The 22474-nt window shown below is 44.3% G+C and overlaps 1 protein-coding gene and 1 long non-coding RNA gene across 4 annotated transcripts in view; one reads left to right on the plus strand and one right to left on the minus strand.

Moving 5' to 3' along the window:
- The window catches only part of VPS26C (VPS26 endosomal protein sorting factor C), a 44499-nt gene that overhangs the window by 20307 nt on the left and 1718 nt on the right, over positions 1 to 22474 (minus strand). The window contains exon 1 of one of the 3 annotated variants that reach the window (XM_038581470.1): positions 19322 to 19345. The exons of the other annotated variants lie outside the window; for them this stretch is intronic. Within the exon in view, the coding sequence (XP_038437398.1) occupies positions 19322 to 19330 (9 nt within the window). The 5' untranslated portion in view covers positions 19331 to 19345. Of the gene's footprint in view, positions 1 to 19321; positions 19346 to 22474 lie in introns of those variants that run through there. 3 annotated transcript variants of the gene reach the window in all.
- LOC119867062 lies at positions 6591 to 11901 on the plus strand. The gene is made up of 4 exons (XR_005382364.1): positions 6591 to 6844; positions 6926 to 7057; positions 11002 to 11118; positions 11732 to 11901. It is a non-coding gene; the product is annotated as an uncharacterized LOC119867062 (long non-coding RNA).

Raw genomic sequence — 22474 nt, forward strand, 5'->3', positions numbered from 1 at the left:
GGTTCTTTCTCAGTTATGCTAAAATGACTACACGTTTTCAAATGCACAATTTAACACAACCATTGGCCCGGTGCTCTTTCTGCCCAGGCAGCCTCACGGAGGGTCTCGAGCTCATCCACAGAACACAGGGGGCACCTCACTGTTTTTGCGAAGTCTTCCCCAATCTTTCCCCTGCCCGGGTCACTCGGTAGACATTCGAGCCTAGATTTCCCTGGATCATAAATCATTTAAGAAAGATTTCACAACAGATCATCTATTCATCTATCTGAAGATAATTGCAGAGTAACAAAATATGGACATTATACTCTCTCCTGGATGGCAGTTCCTTCCCGTCACCAAAGAACCCGACAGTCTCAATTTGCTATGGGGGTTTTGTGTGGAAAAGGAAGTTCAGGAGATTACACAGCATCCACTGGAGCGGAAAGAGAATCCACAATAAATTCAAACAACATGTTGGTGAAACGACCATCAGAAATGGAGCACGACTGCTGTCAAATGGTAATATGACTGCAGAAAATGTGGCACGACTGCTGTCAAATGCTAATACGATGGTCATACAATGGCAAAAAATTACAAAGAGAGGAAAACCAGCAAAATTAAAATGGGCCTGCAGATCAAAGCATTAAAAACCATCTGTCCTACTGGTGTTTAAATCTTATTTCCTCTGGTCATCTGGTGAAAAAAACTTTTACCAAGTTCTCAGAGCATGAGAAATTTGGGGAGCAGGGAATATTTGATGTCCCTTAAATGTGCTAATATTTTGTGTTTGTGTCCTCCTTTCCCATAAAAAGTGCATAAGCAAATTTAAATGAAAATTCCTCTGAAATAATTTAAATTCAATTAAAATTAATTCTATTACTTCTTGTACAACTGAAATTAAGTAGAAATCTAATTTTTAAAAGTTTAAATCCACAAGTACATTTTTAAAAATTTACTTGACAAGTGAGTCTCAGAAATAAAGTGAGCCAAAATAATTGCATGACCTTTATCACTTAATATAATACAGGAGCACTTGGGACATTCTGCTCCTATCTAATCACATTTTCTGTTAATCTCATGGGAACAGGATCTGGACTGACCACTGATTGGCATATTATAGTCGTGACATCAATAGAACCTTTCCTTCCCTGATCCCTATAGCTCAAGAAGGAAAAGGAAGTAAAGTTCTTGGAAGGAAGCAGAGTAAATATTTGATGACCCAAGGGACTCTTTTGTCACTTTGATTTAATTAAGAAAGAATATAGTAGAGGGGCACCTGGGTGGCTCTGGTCATGATCTCAGGGTCCTGGGATCCAGCCCCAGCTTCTCCCTATCCCTCTGTCTGCCCCTTCCCCTGCCTGTGCTCTCCGTCTGTCCAATAAACAAATAAAATCTTACAAAAAAAAGAAGAAAAAAAGAAAGAAAGAAAGAAAGAAAGAAAGAAAGAAAGAAAGAAAGAAAGAAAGAAAGAAAGAAAGAAAGAAAGAAAGATAGATAGATAGATGCTTGGGTGGCTCAGTGTTGAGCATCTCTGCCTTTGGCTCAGGTCGTGATGCCAAGATCCTGGGATCAAGTCCCACATCGGGCTCCCCACAGGGAGCCTGCTTCTCTTTCTGCCTGTGTCTCTGCCTCTCTCTCTCTGTGTCTCTCATGAAAAAATAAAATTAAAAAAAAAAAAAGGAAAAAAAGAACATAGTAGAGAGAAATACAAAATTAATAAAATATTTGTAGGTAAGTTTGGCAGGTCTATTCAATCAACACCAATGAAAGAGGGATAGAGAATTTGTCCAAGTGTTTCCCAAGGAGCCAAGAAACAGAATTGTATGTTTTATTATGACTTGTTTATTTTTAAGAAACAGAACTTTAGAAACAGAAGACAGTTCAACAAATGGGTAAGGCCCATGGTAATGAGGAACCAATCCTTTGTTGCTTTTTCATTGGAAGATTTTTTTTTTTTTCCATTCCAAGACAACTGACATGTAAGACCTCACTAGTTTTAGTCACTCCGGATGATGCTTGAGTAATTCTGGTCCAGGAGCACAGATGAACCTGAATAACTAAAACCAAGGGAAAACTCAAGGCCTCACCAACTTTCGTCCAGAATTCTCAGCAGGGAGGAGGTAAGATGTGGCTCTGGATGGTGCTGGGAGGCCAGCCAACCTCATAAGCAAAGGTCACTCAGGGACTCAAGGAGGGGAGCAAACCCCAGAAATGATGCACAGAAGCCACGGCTCCGGCGGTGATCCTCGGGGGAAGGGCGGCGGCCGGCACAGCATCACAGGGGCCCCGGGCTGCGCAAGGCCGAGAAGTGCAGCCGAGAGCCACGCGGGCCCCACACCTGCCCGCTGGAGACTCGGGGGCGGGGGTACCCGCTGCGGCGCCACCATCCCTGGCGGGGACTCCAGGCTGGGCCACCGGAGCTGACACCCCCCGCCGCCGGCCGTGCAGCCAAGCTCAGGCAGGAAGAAGCACCGAGAAGGTACCAGTCGCACGGGGTCTCAGGCGGAAGCCTCACCCGGTCCGCTCCGAGGCCTCGGTCTTCTCGAACCACCACCACCTTTGCCTCTTTTGATCCCCAGAATTAAATACTGAACTCGCAATTTGGACTCTGGGGGTCCGGTGAGCATCCCCGCTCCCTGCCTTCTGGAAATCACCCACAAGAACAAGAGAAATAAGGCACAGACCCTGCTGGTGGTGCAGCGAGCACACAGGTGGGAGCCAGGAAGGCGCGACGGAGCTGCTAAGAGCAAGGGCCGGGGGTCACACCATGCAAAGGGGCAGGAGCCAGGCCCTGTGCCGGGGGGGCAGTGACTCCAGCAGGGGGCACCCATGGGAGCAGGCCCCGGGGTCTGGGGACAGTGATTCCAGCAGGGGCACCCATGGGAGCAGGCCCCGGGGCTGGGGGACAGGGATTCCAGCGGGGGGCACCCATGGGAGCCAAGCCCCGGGGTTGGGGGGCAGTACTTCCAGCGGGGGGCACCCATGGGGGCCAAGCCCCGGGGTCGGGGGACAGTGCTTCCAGCAGGGGGCACCCATGGGAGCCAAGCCCTGGAGTTGGGGGACAGTGATTCCAGCAGGGGGCACCCTGGGAGCCAGGCCCTGGGGCCGGGGGACATCCTGGGAGCCCCGCCGTGAAAACCTCCCCTGCTGCTCCCCAGGTGGAAGAGGAAAGGATAAAGGAGCTCACATATCCACCCTCGGCCAGCCTGGCCTAGCGACACTCACCTCCCGCAAAGAGACGGAATCGATGTAAACATGAGGGAAAGAGGGACAAGAGGGAAATCCAAGTGGCAGGTGATGAATACTAGATGGATCACACCACTCTTCTGCTTAAAAGAACTTTGTGGCAGCTCCCCATCTCACTTGGGGTAAAGGCTAAAGTCATTTCGATGGCCTATAAAGGGGGGGTCTCTCATACCCCCTCCCAGTCACCTCCCCCTTCACTCTTCCCTCCCCGCCTCCTTGCTAGTCTTAGGTGCCTGCAAATTCTAGCCTCAGGGCATTTGCACATGTTCTTTGCACCACCCAGATGCTCCTCATATGGCTTGTGACTAAAATCCTCTCCTTGACCAAACTCTACTCAGCCTTCCTAGAGCTCTTCTCAACCAGGCCTCGACGTCCAGACTTCCACGTTCATCTGGGCATTGTCACAGCGGCAAGAATTCTCCTAATGGCTCTAGCCATCATCCCCCATAACTGATGACCTTTGCTTGGGTTTTACCCTCCCCAAGCGCCCCAGACAAGCTCAGTAACCCTGGCCTGCCTTCAGCAAGAATCCTGTCAGGTTGGTTTAGCCAGAGTCCACTCTTAGACTCTGTCCCCAGTGTCTACTGGAATTTCCCATCCACTGATGTCCCAGACCCCTGCTCCTTGCCGGCACTGTACTCGGAGTGGAGTCTGTTCTCTCTCCTACCACAATGCTCCACTGCAGTGGTCCCCGCACCCACCAAGACAGTTCCCCTTGAAAAAGCCTGCCTGATTGTCTTTAACAAGCATCACAGATCATTTTTAACTCACACTCCCTCATTTCCATCAAGTCATTGTGCAAATAACACCATTTTAGTGAGGATTTCCCTGACCATCCTATTTAAAACTGCCCCCTCCCCACCACTCCCTCAACTCTGCTCTGGAGCACTTGTCACCTTCTAAAATATACATAAGTGGAACCCCTAGGTAGTTCAGTGGTTGAGCATCTGCCTTCAGCTCAGGGCATGATGCCAGAGTCCTGGGATTCAGTCCCACATTGGGCTCCCCCCAGGGAGCCCACTTCTCCCTTTGCCTATGTCTCCCTCTGTGTGTCTCATGAATAAATAAATAAAATCTTAAAAAATATATATAGATACATATACATAAGTTATAATCCCTTAGTTATTATCTGTACTCCTGGAGTGTAAACTCCACAAGGGGCAAGTGAAAACAGGCCCTTGAGGAATGCTTACTGAATATTCATTATACAATATTCAATATTCATAAATGACCATTCACCAGAAAAAAAAAAAAGTATCATGAAGCAGATGAAAATCATCAACATGCGTTTTGCCATGAATTTCCTAAGTTGTTTCTATAAAAGATGGACACAAAACAGCTGTGAAAGCTCAGGAATGATGAAGTGATGAGGTCACAGAAAGAAAAATAGAAGAAAAACTCAGGAAAGAAGTGGAAGAAAAAAATAAAAACACTACAGAAAGGGAGGTGAAACTCAAAGAGGCAAAAAGTACATATAGGCAGAAGTGAGAAAATTCAAATTAAATAAAAATTTAAGTATTAAAAAGAATCGCCAAGAAAGTGACAAAATGAGGGGTAGTGAGGAACATCCAACCCAACACGTGCATAATGAAATCCCCAAATGAGAAAACTGAAAGAATGGAAGAGAATACATATTTACTGATAAAATTTTAAAATACTGAAGGAATGGTACTGATATCATTTAAAAATACTGAAGAGTCTGGGTACGTAAGTTGGTGAAGCATATGCCTTCAGCTCAGGTCATGATCTTGGGGTCCTGGGATCCAGCCTCCTGTGTGGGGCTCCCTGCTCAGTGGGGAGTCTGCTTCTCCTTCTCCCTCGGCCCCTCCCTCCAACTCATGCTCTCTCTTCTCTCAAATAAGATTTTTTTTAATTTTTTTTTTTTTTTTATGATAGGCACACAGTGAGAGAAAGAGAGGCAGAGACATAGGCAGAGGGAGAAGCAGGCTCCATGCACTGGGAGCCCGACATGGGATTTGATCCCGGGTCCCCAGGATCACGCCCTGGGCCAAAGGCAGGCGCCAAACCACTGCGCCACCCAGGGATCCCTCAAATAAGATCTTAATAAATATACTGAAAGGGCAAATGAATCAGAAATAGTCAAGAAAAGGACAGATTTTAGTAAAATTATTCTACTTCAAAAAACAAAGAATCCTTCAGGAGTCAGGCAGAAAGATCAAGTCACTCATAAGAGGGGAGAAAAACCAGACTTCTCCATAGCAAGATGCAATTCAAAACGAAGGTACGGCCATGTCTATTACAGCACTCGAAGAACAAAGCGTGATCACAGAATTTTATACCCACCTAAATAGTCACTCCAGTATAAAGGAGTTTTAAATGTGCAGAAACAAACAAAACCCAAGGAGTGCTGTGTGAAAATCCTCCTTGAGGAATTTACTACATATACAAGCATCCACAGCATGGCTAGAAAAACTGAGTCAAAAAAACGGTTTGTGAAGACTGAATCCATTTAACTCTAGTAAGACAAGATAATGATGATGATGGTAGACGGAAAGAATGCAAAATACAAGACCTGACAGTGTAGAGGTGACTTAAGTAACACCAGCTGGGACAGGAAGGGAGCGAAAATCTGAGAGGTAAGCATACTGTCTGTGCTTCTCCCGCCCCTGACTCTCACAGCTGGGGCTTACAAATACTTCATGAAAACCATGCTCTCTGGGGCTCCTGGCTGGCTCAGTTGGAAAAGTAGGTGGCTCTCAATCTTGGGGTTTTGAGTCTGAGCCCCACACTGGGTCTAGAGATTGCTTAAATAAATAAATACACTTAAAAAAAATGCTCCTCCAAGATAGCAGCCCCAAGCCATATGTGGCTACTAAAACTCAAATTTATACTGATTAATATTAAATAAAATTTCAGTTCAGCCTCTCAGTCATACTAGACACATATTCAAGTGCTTATAAGCCAATTTATGGCCAGAGGCTGTCATAACGGATGGGACAGACAGGACAGGCACATCACCACGATTTCTCGTAGACAGTGCTGATCTCAAGTTAACAAACCAAATCACAGAGTACAAATAAGCTTCCCAAAGGTAAACGCCAACCAGTAAAGGTGAGATCTGTAAATAACTGAGACCAATTGGTAGAAGAAAGGAGGAAGGAAAGGAGAGGAGATACAGTATTTTCATCATTGCTCACAAGACGGAATGATTAAATAACGGCTAAAACATAGCAGATGTAGAGCACAGTAAAAAATTGCAAGGGTAACAATTATAACAAAACTCCCAAGTATTAGAAAAATCACGCAAACAACATAAAGCAAAGAGGCTGCAGAGAGGAAGAAGTTTTAAAAGCCCCTTAGAAAAACCATCCCCTCAAGTGACACCAAAGCAGCAGTGACAGAACTAATGCCAAACACATGTCATGTTAATAAATGGGTTAAATTAACGTCTATTAAAAACAGACGCTCAGATTATATCTCAAAGCAAAACCCAATTTTCTGTTGTATGACAGGGACGCACCTACAAGAGGAGGAAAGGCTAAGCAAAGGGCTATGAAGCAAGAGCGAAGAGATCAATCAGGGCCTGTAATCTTCACATCAGACAAGGCTGAGCTCAGAGCGGCAAGGACCGAATGGGACAAAGGAGGACCCTATGCAGGTGGGCGCCACGCAGGTTGCAGGGAGGACCCGGGGCAGGACGCTCTGCGATCAGGTAACACGGCATCTGCTCCTAATGCAGAAACTACGGTGGCCACAGGGAAAATTGAGGACACATCAGGTGTTGGACCTGTTAATTCACCCCCTTCACTCACGACAGAAAAAAGGCCAGAAGAAAAAAAGACATAAAGGAGCTACGTGATACATCAATAAGGTATGACTAATCGGCACATGTGGAATGCTGCACCCTGGACATGGAGCCAATGCTCTTTGTTGTGTTCATGGTTCATTCACAAAAACTGGCAAAACTGGCCTGTAAATAAGTTCAACGGTTCTTTTTTTAGGGAAAAAAATATCTATATCAAATTATTCAACTAATCAAGAAAAAAAAGAGGAAAGCAAACACAATTTCTAAAATAAAAGGAAAATATGAGAGATATAGAGGTAATATAAAGAATACTAAGAGAACACACTGTTCAACTGCATATGAGTCAATTTGAAAAGCTGATAAAATGAGTTATTCTTTTCGGAAAATATTATTAACCCAAACTATAAAGGAGACATGAAGCCTAAGCAAAATGGTCACCGCAGGAAAAGTAGAGAAAGTTATAAATAAGCCCCCACTCAAAGCACCAGGCCCGGAGAGTTTCAGAGATCATTCCCAAATGTATAAAGAACAGAAAATTCCAATATTAAACTACTCCAAAACAGAAGTTAGGAACTTCTTTTAAGTAAAATAAAGCTAATAATGACACCAAAATAAGACAAAATCTATACACATGCATATACCCATTCCCACAGAAAACTAGATTTTTCTCACTTGTGAGTATCAATGCAAAAGTCCTACATATATTAGCAAATACAATCCAGGAGCAACTTAAAGGAATATTACACCATAATCCCATTAATCCCATGGTATTTAGTCTGGGAATGAATGGATAGCTCAATTATTGAGAAAAAATACTAATTCAACTCACTATATTGATAGCTCTCCAGAGAAAAATCATATTTATCTCTAGAGATGCTGAAAGGTCACTTCTTAAAATGTAATATCCATTCATGGTAAAATTCTTAGTAACATAAGAAGGTTACTTCCTTGGGACGCCTGCATGGCTCAGTGGTTGAGCATCTGCCTTGGCTCAGGTCGTGATCTTCGAGTCCCGGGATTGAGTCCCGCATAGGGTTCCCTGCGAGGAGCCTGCCCCTCTGTCTTTGTCTCTGCCTCTCTCTGTGTCTCTCATGAATAAATAATTAAAATCTTAAAAAAAAAAAAAAAAAAGGATACTTCCTCAACTTGACAAAATAGATCTATCTTTCCCAAAAGCCAGCATCATACTTGATGGGAAATGAGATACACTGCATTTAAATCACGAATAAAGCAAGGATGAAACAGCCACCACTATTAATGGGCTGAAAGTATTAGTTAATGTAATGAAACTAGAGAAATAATATGAAAATTGAAAAGGAGAAAGTAAAACGGTCATTACTCGCAGATAATATGACCGTATGCCTGAAAGAATCCATGACAATTCACTGAAAACTATCAGCATGAAGAGAATTTCAGGAAGACAGTTGGATACAAAATTAATGTGCAGAAATTAGTAAGGCATCATGTACAAAACAAAAACCAATGAGAAAATATGCTAGAAGAAAAGTCTTTTCTTTCTTTCTTTTTTAAAAAATATTTATTGATTTATTTATTCATGAGACACAGAAAGAGAGGCAGAGGGAGAGGGAGAAGCAGGCTCCCTGCAGGGATTCCAATGCAGGAATCGATCCCAGGACCCTGGGATCACGCCCTGAGCCGAAGGCAGATGCTCAACCACTGAGCCACCCGGGCGTCCCAAGAAAAGTCTTTCTTTTCAAAAGCAACTATAAGTTAAAATGTTATAAATCAATTTAACAGGAAATGATCAAAACACTGATAAGACAAAAACTTAAAACACAGCTGAGGAGCACAGAACAAATGGAAAGCCACACCATGTTTTTGGATACAAAGTGGGTTTTTTCTGTTTTAGATTTTGAGAGAGAGAGAGAGAGAGAGAGAGAGAGAAAGAGATAGTATGAGAAAGCACAGTGCGGGGGAGTGAAACACAGGCTCCCCACTGAGCAGGGAACCTGATGTGGGGCTTGATTCCTGGACCCAGGGATCATGACCTGAGCCAAAGGCAGACATTTAACTGACTGAGCCACCCACATGACCCGAAGTTTTAACACCCTCGATGTGTCTACTTTCCCAAAGTCAAGTCTATAGAGATAACAGAATCCTAAAGAAAATAATTCCTTTTGGGGGTGTGTGATGAGGTGATATAAACCAGATAGGCAGATTTGAAAATTCTAATAGCATAGTCAACAGATGTTGAAGAAAAGAAAAAGGAGACTAGTTCTATGAGATGTTACATCACCATGATAATTTACAACCTGTGATGCATGGTATGTGCCGCCTGAGAGATCAGTAGAACATAATGGAGGAGTCCAGAAATAGACCCAGATAGTAGGGAAATTTAATAGATGATAAAGGTAGCATTTTAAATCCAGAGGAAAAGGAATAGTCACTATGTGACACTAGAAAACTGGCCACAGAACTGGAAAGAAAATTTTAACTTGGAGCCATACTGTAAATCTTCATACATGGAAAGTCCACAATGCATCTTGAATGTAAAAATGCAAACCACCAAAATGTTAGAAGAAACTATACGGGATGATTTTTATCAAATTAAAGTGACTCAAAACTCTGAATAAATACCACTACGAATGCAACCCAAAATATAAAGTTTGTTTTGTAAGTAATTAGGAGCAGTATCACTTACATAAATCATAAACTAGGGAAATAATGCAACTCAGGGTAACAGGCAAAGGGTTGATTTCTCTAATTAAGAACTTCTAAAAAATAGGGTGCCTGGGTGGCTCAGTCGGTGAAGCGTCTGCCTTTGGCTCAGGTCATGATCCCAGGGTCCTGGGACAGAACCCAGCATTGGGCTCCCCGCTCAACTGGGAGCTGCTTCTCCCTCTGCTCATCCTTTCACTTGTGTTCACCACCTCCCTCAAATAAATAAAATCTAAAACAAAAACCAAAAAGCGAAAAAACTCCTAAATAATAGATGGAAAAGATAAACAACTTAGAAGAAAAATTAAGATGTGGGCAAACGATACAAACAAAAAGTTTGCAGAAAAAGAATGCAAATTGCTCTGAAGCCCAAGAAAATATGCCCAATCTCAACAATAATATGAGAAACAACAATTAAAACTATCCTAAGTGCAATTTTCCACCTATCAAATTACCAAAGGCCAAAATATTTGAGCACACTGTGTTAGGGGAGGCAGTAACGGGTACTCTTAGATGTTTCTGGTGGGAGTCTGGAATAGTGTGATCTCGTAAAGAGCATCTGACAATACCAAAGATATCTTCAAACACCTGGGCCTGGCAATTCCATTTTAGGGATTTTCCTCAGATACACGGGTATGAGTGAAATGACTTATGAACATAGTTCCTCAAGGCAACACTGTTTATATTAAAAAAAGACTGTAAACAATCTAAATTCCAACAATAGGAAAATGGTGGTCTTTTCCTTGAACAATATCCTGAAGATCATTCACATTAATAGATACATGTGTTTTGTTTTTTTTTTTAAGGCCGCATACCTCACCAGTGTGAGAAAAAAAATATTGCCATTTGTACATATCTAGTTATATATGCATAAAATATCTTTGGCAGGATCACAAGAAATTGAGAGCCCTGATGGATGATGAGGAGTAGATGCGTCCATCTTGAAACTCATGAATTTTAAACCATGTGAATTGATTAACTATTAACATAAAAAACAAATCAATTTTAAAGGAAGATCAATCCCAGAATGGGTGGCCTCTGGACCTAAATGTACAAAGATTTAAGCTCTTTAATAAATTCTCATAACCCAAGGGCACACTGCTTGCCCGGAGAGAAGATCTAAAGGCTGTGTGCCAGAAAGTCACAGTTCTGGGGATTATCTCTTGCTTTGGACTTGAACACAACTGCCAGAGAAGCCAAAGCCTCTTACTTAATGCCTCAGCCCTCCTCTCTCCAATGTCTTCCCTTTCTGATGGTCCCAGCAGCATGAGGAGCCATCATTGTTCCCAAGAGTCCTCCGCGTACCCAAACACATCCTTCCTTCCTAACAGTGCTCAGAACCACCGGGGATCCTCCCACCACATGTGGCCTGGAGATGGTGTACGCCAAGAGTGGGCTGCTCCTTCACTTACTGACAAAGAGAATCAAACGCTCAACAAAATCACAAGGTAAACCAGTGAGCTGGGTGGGCAAACACAAGTTAGACAATTAAGTGCTAGGATAACCACTGACTGTCTTTCTTCGTAGCACTCAGAGACCCCTTTCGGTTGGAAAACAGAAATCAGAAACATTAGGGACATTTCAACTTGTTAGGTACCCCCTTCTCCACGATTCTGTATCACAACTGTTTTCCTTCTTGTTTGGAAAAGAGAACAAATGACCACCAGATATTTCTCCACATAGTCAGTAATGGCCAATGTTATGTGGTGTTTAGTGAAGTTCTAGAAAGGAGACTGTCATCTCTAATCTGTCATTAAAACCCATAATGCTCCTTAACAATCCCATTCCTAGACTGTACTCAAGTGAATGAAAGCTTATGTCCACACGAAAATCTGTGCACAAATGTTTCTAGTGCCTTTATTCCAAGTCACCCGAAAGTCCTTCAGTGGGCACATGGCTGAACACACAGTGGTACATCCACACCAGGGAAGGCAACGCAGCGACAGAATGGAACCAACCACTGATACGCACAACTGAAAGGGTCTCAAAGGCATTATGCCACGTGATAAGGCCAGATTCAAAAAGCTATGTATCATGTCATCACACTTATGCCACTTACAGGATATTCTGGAAAAAGGCAACCAGAGGGACTGAAAGTGGATCAGAACTTGCCTGGAGGGCAGCGCGGGTGGCTCAGCAGTTTGGCGCCGCCTTCAGCCCAGGATGTGATCCTGGAGTCCCACGCCAGGCTCCCTGCATGGAGCCTGCTTCTCTCTCTGCCTGTGTCTCTCTCTGCCTTTCTCTCTGAGTCTCTCATGAATAAATACAATCTTTAAAAAAAAAGGAACTTGCCTGGGGCTGTGCGGGCCTGGGGGGGGGGCAGTGAGGGCAAAAGGAGAAGAGGGGACTACAGAGGACACAGGGAATTTTGGAAAGTGACAGAACTGTCCCACAGCTTGACTGTGGTGGTGGTTATGGTTTCGAAAGAACTCTATGCTGGAGAGTAATCTACTGTATGTGAGAGCCTCAACTGACAAACCCACAGAGAGGGATGCCTGGGTGGCTCAGTGGTTGAGCATCTGCCTTCGGCCCAGGGCGTGATCCCGGGGTCCCGGAATCAAGTCCCATGTCGGGCTCCCTGCAGGGAGCCTGCTTCTCCCTCTGCCTGTGTCTCTGCCTCTCTCTCTGTGTCTCATGAATAAATAAAGTCTTAAAAAAAAAAAAAAAAGAAACCCACAAAGATAATAAAGTATAGAAGGAAATAGTCATCTTACTTTCTTTTTTTTTTTTCTACGCCCCCCCTCATCTTACTTTCTTGACAACAGAGTCATAGTCTGAAAGTGGTTAATAACTAAGTAAAAATCTATGAAAAACAACAAAAAAATCTATGAAAAACAATCAGTTCACTAGCAATGGAACTGCAACAAAATACTGAGGTACTAATTAGTTTGGCTTACACATACACACAAAACAACAGAAATAATGGAAATAATATCATCATGTATTCAACAAATATTTTTGGCACACTTCCCATAAGTCAGACACTGTCCCAGGCACTCAGGACAGGGCAAGGGACAGAAGGGACAAAGTCCCTGCTCTCAGAGCCTTACATTTTATTTTATTTATTTTTAATTAATTTTTTTTTTTGAGAGAGAGAGCGTGAGTGATGGAGGGCAGGCAGAGGGAGGGAGAGAGGGAGAGAGAATCCCAAGTAGGATCCAGGCTCAGCGTGGAGCTCGATCTCACAACCCTGAGATCACGACCTGAACTGAAACCAAGAATCAGATGCTTGAGGCCCCCGGGCGCTCAGATTTCAGTACTGCATTCTGCTGCTGTACGACTACGGTGAAAGACCCCAGGTTTCTTCTCAGTACAGTGCAGTAGAAGTACGGGTGTAAATACTAAGTAAAAGGAGCTGACAAAACTCACGGCACTTGTCCAGTGGAGATCTCTCTGACATTTCCAGTTCTGAAACTTTCTTGAGAGTCTGGAAAAGAAATCTGAGCCCCTGAGTAAAAGTTCATTCAGAAGGGGCAAAATAAGATTGCCGATAGTAGTCACAAAAAGGTAAAAATTTAAAAAGTGAGTAAATAGGGAGTCTCCAGTGCAGGAGTGTTACATTAGAATCCTGGTGTGCGGTGTGGTTTCAGGGGTTGAATACTACATATTAGCAAAATTATGAGTTAATTGAGATTACTGGATTTCAGATTTCAGTAACAGTAAAACTCTCGTGGGAAGTTTGGAAGGCTGACATTTGTTTGAGCTACTGACATAAGTGAATGTAAAGACTGCAGCCTGTAAGCCAGGAGTTTCGGAGAGCTCCGATTTCAGGAGGCTGGGGGCTGGCCTAATTATGTGCCAAAGTAATGACCGTGGAACACAGAGAGCTGGCCAAAGAAAATGCCTGGAGTTACACAATGAACAACTCCAACAGCCACCAAACTGGACCCCAGTCAGAGGGAACTCACATGTGAATGGGAACAGTGTAGCATCAAATCCACGGCAGGGCCTGGGCCCAGGAGCAGAGGGCCAGAGCTGAGCGAAGCACGGCCCACGGGGCTGCCGACAGGTCGCTGCGGGACCACAGAGCACGGGGCCGACCTGCTCCCTGGCACAGCAGCAGCCTCTGCTCCAGGTGGCCCAGGGGCTCCCGGACACCCTGCCCACGGCGACTGCAGGACCACGCTGCAGAGGCTGGCAACGTCAAGTGCTAATTCTCCAGCGTGCTTACGGGAGCAGTGAAGGAGGAGCACGGGGAATGTTACTTCTCATTTGATTCTCCTTCCTATCACTTGAATTTTCTTAGCGAGTGAAAACATGGAAAATTTTTAAGTTTACAGAACAAATCTGAAAAGTATGATTGACTTTATTTTTTGATTCTTATTTATTTTTTAACTTTTTTTTTAAGATTTTATTTATTTATTCATGAGATACTGAGAGAGGCAGAGACACATGCAGAGGGAGAAGCAGGCTCCATACAGGGAGCCTGACGTGGGACTCGATCCTGGGTCTCCAGGATCATGCCCTGGGCTGAAGGCGGCGCTAAACCGCTGAGCCACCTGGGCTGCCCTAACTTTATTTTTTTTTAAAGATTTTATTTATTTATTCATGAGACACACAGAAAGGCAGAGACATAGGCAGAGGGAGAAGCAGGATCCCTGCGGGGCACCTGATGCAGGACACGATCCTAAGACCCCCGGATCATGCTCTGAGCCAAAGGTGGATGCTCCACCAAGGAGCCACTCAGGCCCTTAAACGATCTTTTCTAATAAAACAAAGAGCAGGCCAATTTTTGGCTATCATCATGCCAGGCGTATGACAGAAAACCAGGAGCATAAAGAAGAATGTGGCACAGAAGACAGGGTGGTGAGGATGAGTGGAACCCAGCCATCATCAGAAAGCACACGTGCCAACGTCATACACCAGGAGATCTTGCCCAATAGCCAGGAGGACAGCTGGCGTAAGCCCTTGGTTTCTCAGAGGCATGCTCTTGTTGAACATCAGCATCCAGGGTCAGAAGAGAATGGACAGGTATGGGTTCCCAGCAAGAACCAAAGGCCGCTGACAATTTCAATTTTCTGCAAATCCTATAAATGACAAGAGTGGCTGGGCTTTCATTTCCCATGAGCTGAGGCCCAGATGAAACTCCTGTGAGCAGAAGCCTGGTGACTTGGTTGCTAGTTGCATTCGACCCAGACCAGAGACAAGGAATTGCACTGCCCTTCCCAGGGCAAATTTAAACACGAGGAAGAACAACAGTGAAGGTGGCCTCACCCCACCAGCTGCTGCTGGGACTCCTGGCCAGAGAACCCCAGGCGAGCAGGTTGTCAAGGAGGAAACCGAGAAGACGAACCGACACTGGTGGGTCTGTCATCTGCGTGGAGTAGAGGGCTATGTTTTTTTTATTTAAATCCTCAAGTGGGGAGAAAAAAAAAAAAAGCAAAATGTTTGCAGCCTGGTGGCATGCACTGCATGATATCTGAAAGTTAACAGAGCTCTTAAGTTTTGGCATAAGACAAAATAAAATGGGATGGTATGAAAAACTTCAACCTTGTTGGCTCTGGCTGGTGACTACATCATACAACCAGTATTTTTCAGCTGTGAGCCTCTAGGCCCCAGGCCTGTGCAGATGCCTCAGCAGGCACTTTGGGATTTGAAGATGAGTTGGGAAGGGGGGTGGGGAATCATTTCACATGGAAAAGCTCTGATTTTATAGGCTTATAAAGCAAACTATTTTAAATAGGTATTACAAGAACTGCTATCTTAGAAATCTGTATAAGATTTCATTTAATAGGGATGCCTGGGTGGCTCAGCACTTGGGTGTCTGCCTTTGGCTCAGGGCGTGATCCCGGAGTCCCTGGATCGAGTCCCACACCAGGCTCCCTGCATGGAGGCTGCTTCTCTCTCTGCCTATGTCTCTGCCTCTCTCTCTCTCTCTCTCTTTCTCATGAATAAATAAAAATTTAAAAAAAAAATATTTCATTTAATAAAAGAGTTTCACTGCTTAAATTTCTTTGGAAGATCTTTATCCTGAACAATGCTGTTCATCTTCTTGAGTTGTTTATAAGGAAAAACTCACTTGAGTGTTTGAGATGAAAGGTAATATATATTTTCCATCACCTTGAGAAAGGCACCATTGCTCTGAGCCTGAATTTTCCTCTACCTGTGAGTGAGAAAGTAGACTTTCTCTTCAATATAGACAATAAAAGACCAAAACAGTTTTTTTCAGAGTTGCTCACCATATAAATGTGTCCAGAAAGTCTTGTGCGCAAGTAGAGGTCAGCAACTGAAATTGATAGGAATTCTGTAATTTACAATAGTTGGACCTTTAGCTGTTTGTGTCTGTACGGAAAGCATCCGAAAGGACCTGGAACCCCACGGCCAGAGTGCAGCTGTGCCCAACACACCACAGAGCCCATCACCCTGGATCTGCAAGCACATGTGGGAATCACGGCAGCTCTGAAGCAAGCCGCTGCATTAACTGACCTCTCCTTAAACCAGCCATCCAGATGGGGCAAAGTTTATTTCTGAGCTTCAGAACACTGTGCTCTCCTTGTGGGCATGATACTCTCAGTTTTGCTGATTTGTTAATAATGCTCTTCTGGGACGCATGGGTCCCAGAAGCAGGAGGACCAGGAGGCGGAGTAAGGGAGACACGCAGGGGGAGTCTAGATGGAGGGTCAGCACGGCTGGGAGTCTGCAGAACAGACCAGTGGGGCACTGCCCAGCTCCGGGTGGGGCAGTAGTGGGGAAGGGGTCAAGAGGGGGAACAAGAGGAGGAGAGAGGGGCCATCCCCCCGAAACCTGCCCCTGCCACTGGCTCTCCAGACTGGGAGCTTCACCGCTGGGGGAGGTCAGCGCTGGGAGGCAATCGCCCACCGGCAGTAGCTGAGCCCTCGGGGAGGGCATGACGGCTCCACCAGCAAACTCCACCAGCAAACCCAGGACGATGTGAGGTCAGGAGGCCCTAGCTGCGCACTGGCATCAAGAGGAAGGCAGAGGAAACCCAACCACCCGCTGGAGTCAGAGCAGCCTGCCGGAAGTCAGGGGTGTCCCTGCGGTGCTGAGCCCGGTCCCCCTGCTGCAGGGTCTAGAAACCAGCACACCCGCAGTGGTCAGGCGGCCTTTACTAATGCTCAGGCCAGTACAAGACCTGCTGTGACAAACACCAAACGGAGAGCGACATGAATCATCTTACTGTACCCGGGCTTCAAATAGGTTTGGATAATCGTGAAAATGCCTCTCTTGTGTTGCATAAGGGTTAGGTTATGATTTAGGAGACAGGGCTTTGCAGGGGCATCTGATTATTCAAGGGGAGAACAGATCCACTCAAAGTTTAGATGACAGCGATTCCTGAGAGGTTCGTGGCTCCCCCAAGTTATCTTGGGATCCCCCCTGGCTCAACGATTTACATTTCTGTACCCTAAGTACTTGCAACCGTATCCACCAGGATTGACCATTCATGTATCAAGAATCCGGTAATACAAAGTACAACAGTTACGCTTTTTATTCCATACCTTTCTAGTCTGACAACTTTTCTTCATAATAATGAACTGTTACATATAGGATTTTACCTCTTTAAATTTGTTTTAAAGATTTATTTATTTGAGAGAGAGAGAGAGAGAGAGAGCGCGAGTGAGCAGGGGGAGGCACAGAGGGGAGGAGAAGCAGACTCCCTGCTGAGCGGGGAGCCCGGTGTGGGGCTTGACCCTGGGATCATGACCTGAGCTGAAGGCAGCCGTTTAACCGACTGAGCCACGCAGGCGCCCCTCCTCTTTAATTTTTTTAACAGGAAATTACATGCAAGCCAAATAAAACAAAATGGAAATCTAGAGGTTCTTGTGGTCACAGTAACCAGCCCGCTGTGCACAGATCCCTTATCACTGCAACCTGGTTATGCTGAACAGCAAAGCTCTTACTTAGGCTTTTCACAACCACAACCCTTAACAGTGTCACTTTCATGAGTACGTGTGCCAGGATTTTAGAATGTAAAACGTTCCGAATTTGTACAAACAAATGAATCATGTTTATATTACAAAAAGATTTACTGCAGAGTTCTCTCAACCAATAAGCGCTTCCGATACACTGTAAACATAGCCTAACTTACAATGCAGTTGAGTCAAACTTTTTTTTTTTTAATGATTTTTATTTATTCATGAGAGACACAGAGAGAGGCAGAGACACAGGCAGAGGGAGAAGCAGGGTCCATGCAGGGGAGCCCGATGTGGGACTTGATCCCAGGACTCTAGGATCACGCCCTGGGCCGAAGGCAGGTGCTAAACCACTGAGCCACCCAGGGTTCCCCTGAGTCAATTTTTTGGATCGGGGGCACCTCTACTGCAGCACACAAGCGGCATACAGGAACCCAAACCACACTCAACTTTCAGTGCCAAAACCCGCTGAGCTCCCTCTCAGGCAGGGCTCCTAGGGCACTGGCTCTCCCTCCTCCAAGCCCACCGTGGAGAGACCTCCGACAATCTGAGAAGCATCTGATATGCACTTACCTGGACGCCACTTGGATGGTATACTAACCCTATGATCAGCATCGTGGCAGACACAGCAATTGTGTGAACAGACATTACACCAGCAAGCCTACCGATACCTACCCTCACCACGTGAGCCTCTGCTAAGGGTCAAAACCCATAATAAAATGTCTTAAAACATTATCTTATTTAATCTCACAACAAAACCTTCGAGCAAGTACCAGCTCCATCCTACGGATGACAAAAAATTAAGACCTGGAGAAGGCACACAGAGGCATGATTTTAAATATTTACTCTTACCAGTGCCCTTGGCAGGTCACTGAGTTCCCTGATCCTCAAGCTTCTGAACCATAAAATGAGATGACCCTTCAGTGTTAGTGGGAATTACAGCAGTCCGTGAGTTGGAAAGGGCCATACTAGTTAGTATATGTTATTATAAAACAGGATTAGCTAGGTGCTGTCATGGGATATTAGACCATTCACTAGAAATAAGGAATTAGGGATTTTTTATTAATCATATATTCCTGATGATCTTGTACCATATATGGGGCTTTGGAAACACAAGTCAAGTTTCTAGACTCAGTGAGGACTATCGAAGTGGAATGGCAAGGATGCTGCAAGCTGAGGAAGATCTATTCACTCTGAGCTGTGTAAATTATGATGAAGATACCAGGAAATCAAATTTTGGACAGTTTTCTATTATTTTCTATATCTGAATTTGAAGGGAATCACACTGACAGTCCCCATTAGAAGTCCCCATTCTCATATGCATTTGGATCATTCTCTTAAAAATGATGTTCTAGAGCAAACACAAGTAATGGGAGGTTCATGTGTTCATGTGTAGTTCTGGGGCTATGCCAAAATAAGAATCTCACCAACATCTCTCTGGAATTTATGCCTAGAATATTATTTGTATTTACAAAGGAAAATCTACAGTATACCTATAAGACCATAGCTTTCCCTCCTGATCAATGTATTTATAAAACTACTAGCTTTATGAATTTTGTGTAAATGTTTTAACTCTTCACCTATCATTTAATAAAGCTTTTGAGTGCCTACCAAGCGGGCAGGTACTGACAGGCCTAGGTACATAAATATAAACAAAATAGTATTTTAGTTAGGCTGACTCAAAGAACCAATTAATTACAAGTTTAATCAATGCAATGACAGAGGTATATAAACATATTACAGGTTACTACTAACGTATAACAGGTTACTACTAAATTACCGAAAACATTCCGTGATACTAAGTCTATTCCTAACCACTGGACCCGCTGCTTCTCTGCTCAGCACACCATGATCTCACATTCCAGTCCAAGGTACTCTTCTCATAAGGAATTTTCTAAAATTTAAATTTACAGATTATTGTAAGTCTATGAGTAACAGTTGTTAATTTTTTTAAAGATTTATTTACTTATTTGGGAGAGAGAAAGCATGTGTGAGAGAGCAAGTGCACAAGCTGGGGGAGAGGGAGAGAAAGAATCTCAGGCAGACTCCCTGCTGGGCTTGTGGGGGAAGGGGGCCCGATCTCACCACCCTGAGATCATGACCTAGCTGAAATCAAGTCAGTCGCTTTACTGACTGGGCCACCCAGAAGCCAAGAGTTGTTTTTGTAACAGAAATGAAAACACACACTTCTAAAGAACTCATGTGTCAAAAAAAAACAAACAAAACACGGACCTGGAAGATATTTTAGTACAATTCAAAAAAGGCCACAAATCACATCTCGTGGGACACAGCAGTAGAGTGGTATTTGGGTGTCTTCCTGTGTCCACAGAATGGAAGGTTGCTGCGCCAGGCAGCCACAGCAGTGTCCTTCGGAGCAGCATCCTCGGCAGCAGGTAGGCAGAGCGGTTCTACTTCTTCCCATCTCTCTCCCATGCCTGGCCATGCCCCTCTCTGGCAGGAGCTGGGTGGGGTAATGTGGGTGCTGCTTTACAGTAATAAACAAAAGACCAGTGGGATGCAACTAAAGCAGTCCTTAGAGGGAAATGCCTGCCTTTTTAAGTGGAGGCTACAACCGAATAACCCAAATGGCCAACTTAGGAAGGTAGAGCACAACAACAGGAAAAGAGCCAAATAAATTCAAGGAAAAGAGAAGAAATCTCTGGAAAGATGATAAAGTGAAACCCCTTTTAAAAACTGCTGCCAAATCAGACTGTAGAAGCGACTGGAAAAGCTTGGAGAATAGAGGAAACGAAACTTTTCACTGGACTCGGACTCCTTGGCATAGATCCGTGAGTTCTCGTTCACTCTGCTGCACTGTCTGCTCCCCTGGATGGGAACGAACAGGGGCATCTCTGGTATCTGGTGTCAAGGGAGGGAGACCCCAGCCTGATACTCACATTTCAAAACTAGGCTCAAGCATGGCCAACTCACTGAGGCTCCAGTGACCCCTATCTCTATCCCCCTCCCTCAAAAGGTCAATGCCCTATTTTGTGCTCATCAGGTATCACAGGTGCTCCTATTGGAGTGCTTGATCACCTTTGGTTTATGTATTTACCTGTCTCTCTCTACGACCTGCAAGCCTCATGAGATCGACAGACAATGGCTGCATAAATCTGTTTGGATTTAATAAAAACCTAAAAAAGATTGACAGATGTCCAAGCTAAGGACACTGTTAAGAAGAACAAAAAATAAAATAAAATAAAATAAAATAAAAATAAAAAGAAAAGAAGAAAGAACAAGTTGTGTGCATGTGTGTATGCGTGCATGCATGTGTGTGTGTACACACATGCACATGGACACCATTCCTCACAGGAAATGCCTAGAAAGTGCATGAACTGTCAGCAGCCACCTCCAGGGACAGAAAAGGGGGAAAAAGAATTACTTTTTACTTTCCAGCCTTCTGTAAAATGTTAAGTCGTTCATACAGCATATACTACATTTTTATTTTTTTAAATGACTCAACAGTGATTTTTTTTTTAAGTCCATAATTTTGTCAATAAACCTTTTTTTCCCCTAGGGAAAAAACCCAAATGCCAATTTTAAGCCCAACTATAACTCAGGTTCTCTGGTATGCACAGAATCAAAACCACTTTGAAATGCTTTCATGACAAACCAAGCACTGAACAGCACAGAAACAGAATCAGGACATTTTCCAAGTCGAAGTCATAGTTTTTTAAATGGAACTATTACCGCACCATTGACAGGACTCCCAGGAAATTGGTAACTATTTCTACATTATAAATTCCTCCATTTTGCACAAAAATGGCTATTCTTAGGGACACAGTATAACAGACTGTTGGAAGGGCAAAACTGACCGGCTGGAGCCGGAGTCCAGACAGTCGTGAGTTGGGAAGCCTTGAGCAAATTCCACAACCTGCTCAAGCCTCAGTTTCTCTTTAGTACAACAGAGTGATATAGCCTGGCTGATGAAACTCTACCCCAGTGCTTCCCAAGTACTTCTGAGCACAAGAAAGGATGCTTTATGGAGCTACAGAGGCAAACATGTTTGCGTGAACGACACTCACTTGTGACCAAGGATCAGGCTAACGTGGGTGGCAGCCCCACGTTGAACGAACTATGACAATTACAGGTCCTGCGCTCTGGCAACCCACTGAGAAGTCAGGTCCCTAGTAACGGAATCTTTACCAATGCTGCTGAGATGTACAGAGAAAACTGCTAACTTGTATGTTATTAGTTCCACTTGCAGCCAGTAAGAGTGGGGAGACTGGGAAAAACAGGCCACCCCTCACACAACCATGGTGCAAACTATGCTTGAAACACACTCCGTCCACGGGCACTGAGCCATCAAGCAACTGGACGGCAAGGGTCCTGTCACTGTGCCAGCGCTGGCCACCTACTCCCTCTATCCTGAATCACAGATCAGAGACTAACACCTGAGTCACAGGCATATATGTCCAAATATATAATTTTGTTGATTACTTATTGGTTTTGTGACTTTTTTTTTTTTTTTTGGCTTCTAAAGAAAATACATAGCAACCATCTGTTTAGAAGTTACCCTGATTTTTCTTTTATAATCATCACCTAAGGTCTCCCAACACGAGATTAAGAAACACTGCCATAAGCCAGCAACTGCAGATTCTGTTCCCGTTAATGGCACCAAGGGATGTGTACTGCTTGGGCAAAGTTGACAGCACCTTCAACTCTGCCGACCACGAGGACTGGTCCTCTATGTGTAAGTCTTCCAGCTGGGCCAATGTTACCATTTCCATTTCCGTTCTTGCAGCTTTTCTAAATGTACTTTTCATTCCTTGTACCAATTATTTAAAACCACAGAAAACATCTCAGCTGGAACAACATCTCTGAATGGAACGTGTTGACCTTTTGATAAAATAGTAATTATTGGGACGCCTGGGTGGCTCAGCAGTTTTAGGCATGATCCTGGAGTCCCTGGGATCAAGTCCCACATCAGGTT

This window comes from Canis lupus, chromosome 31, assembly GCF_011100685.1.
Source record: "Canis lupus familiaris isolate Mischka breed German Shepherd chromosome 31, alternate assembly UU_Cfam_GSD_1.0, whole genome shotgun sequence".
NCBI lineage: Eukaryota > Metazoa > Chordata > Mammalia > Carnivora > Canidae > Canis > Canis lupus.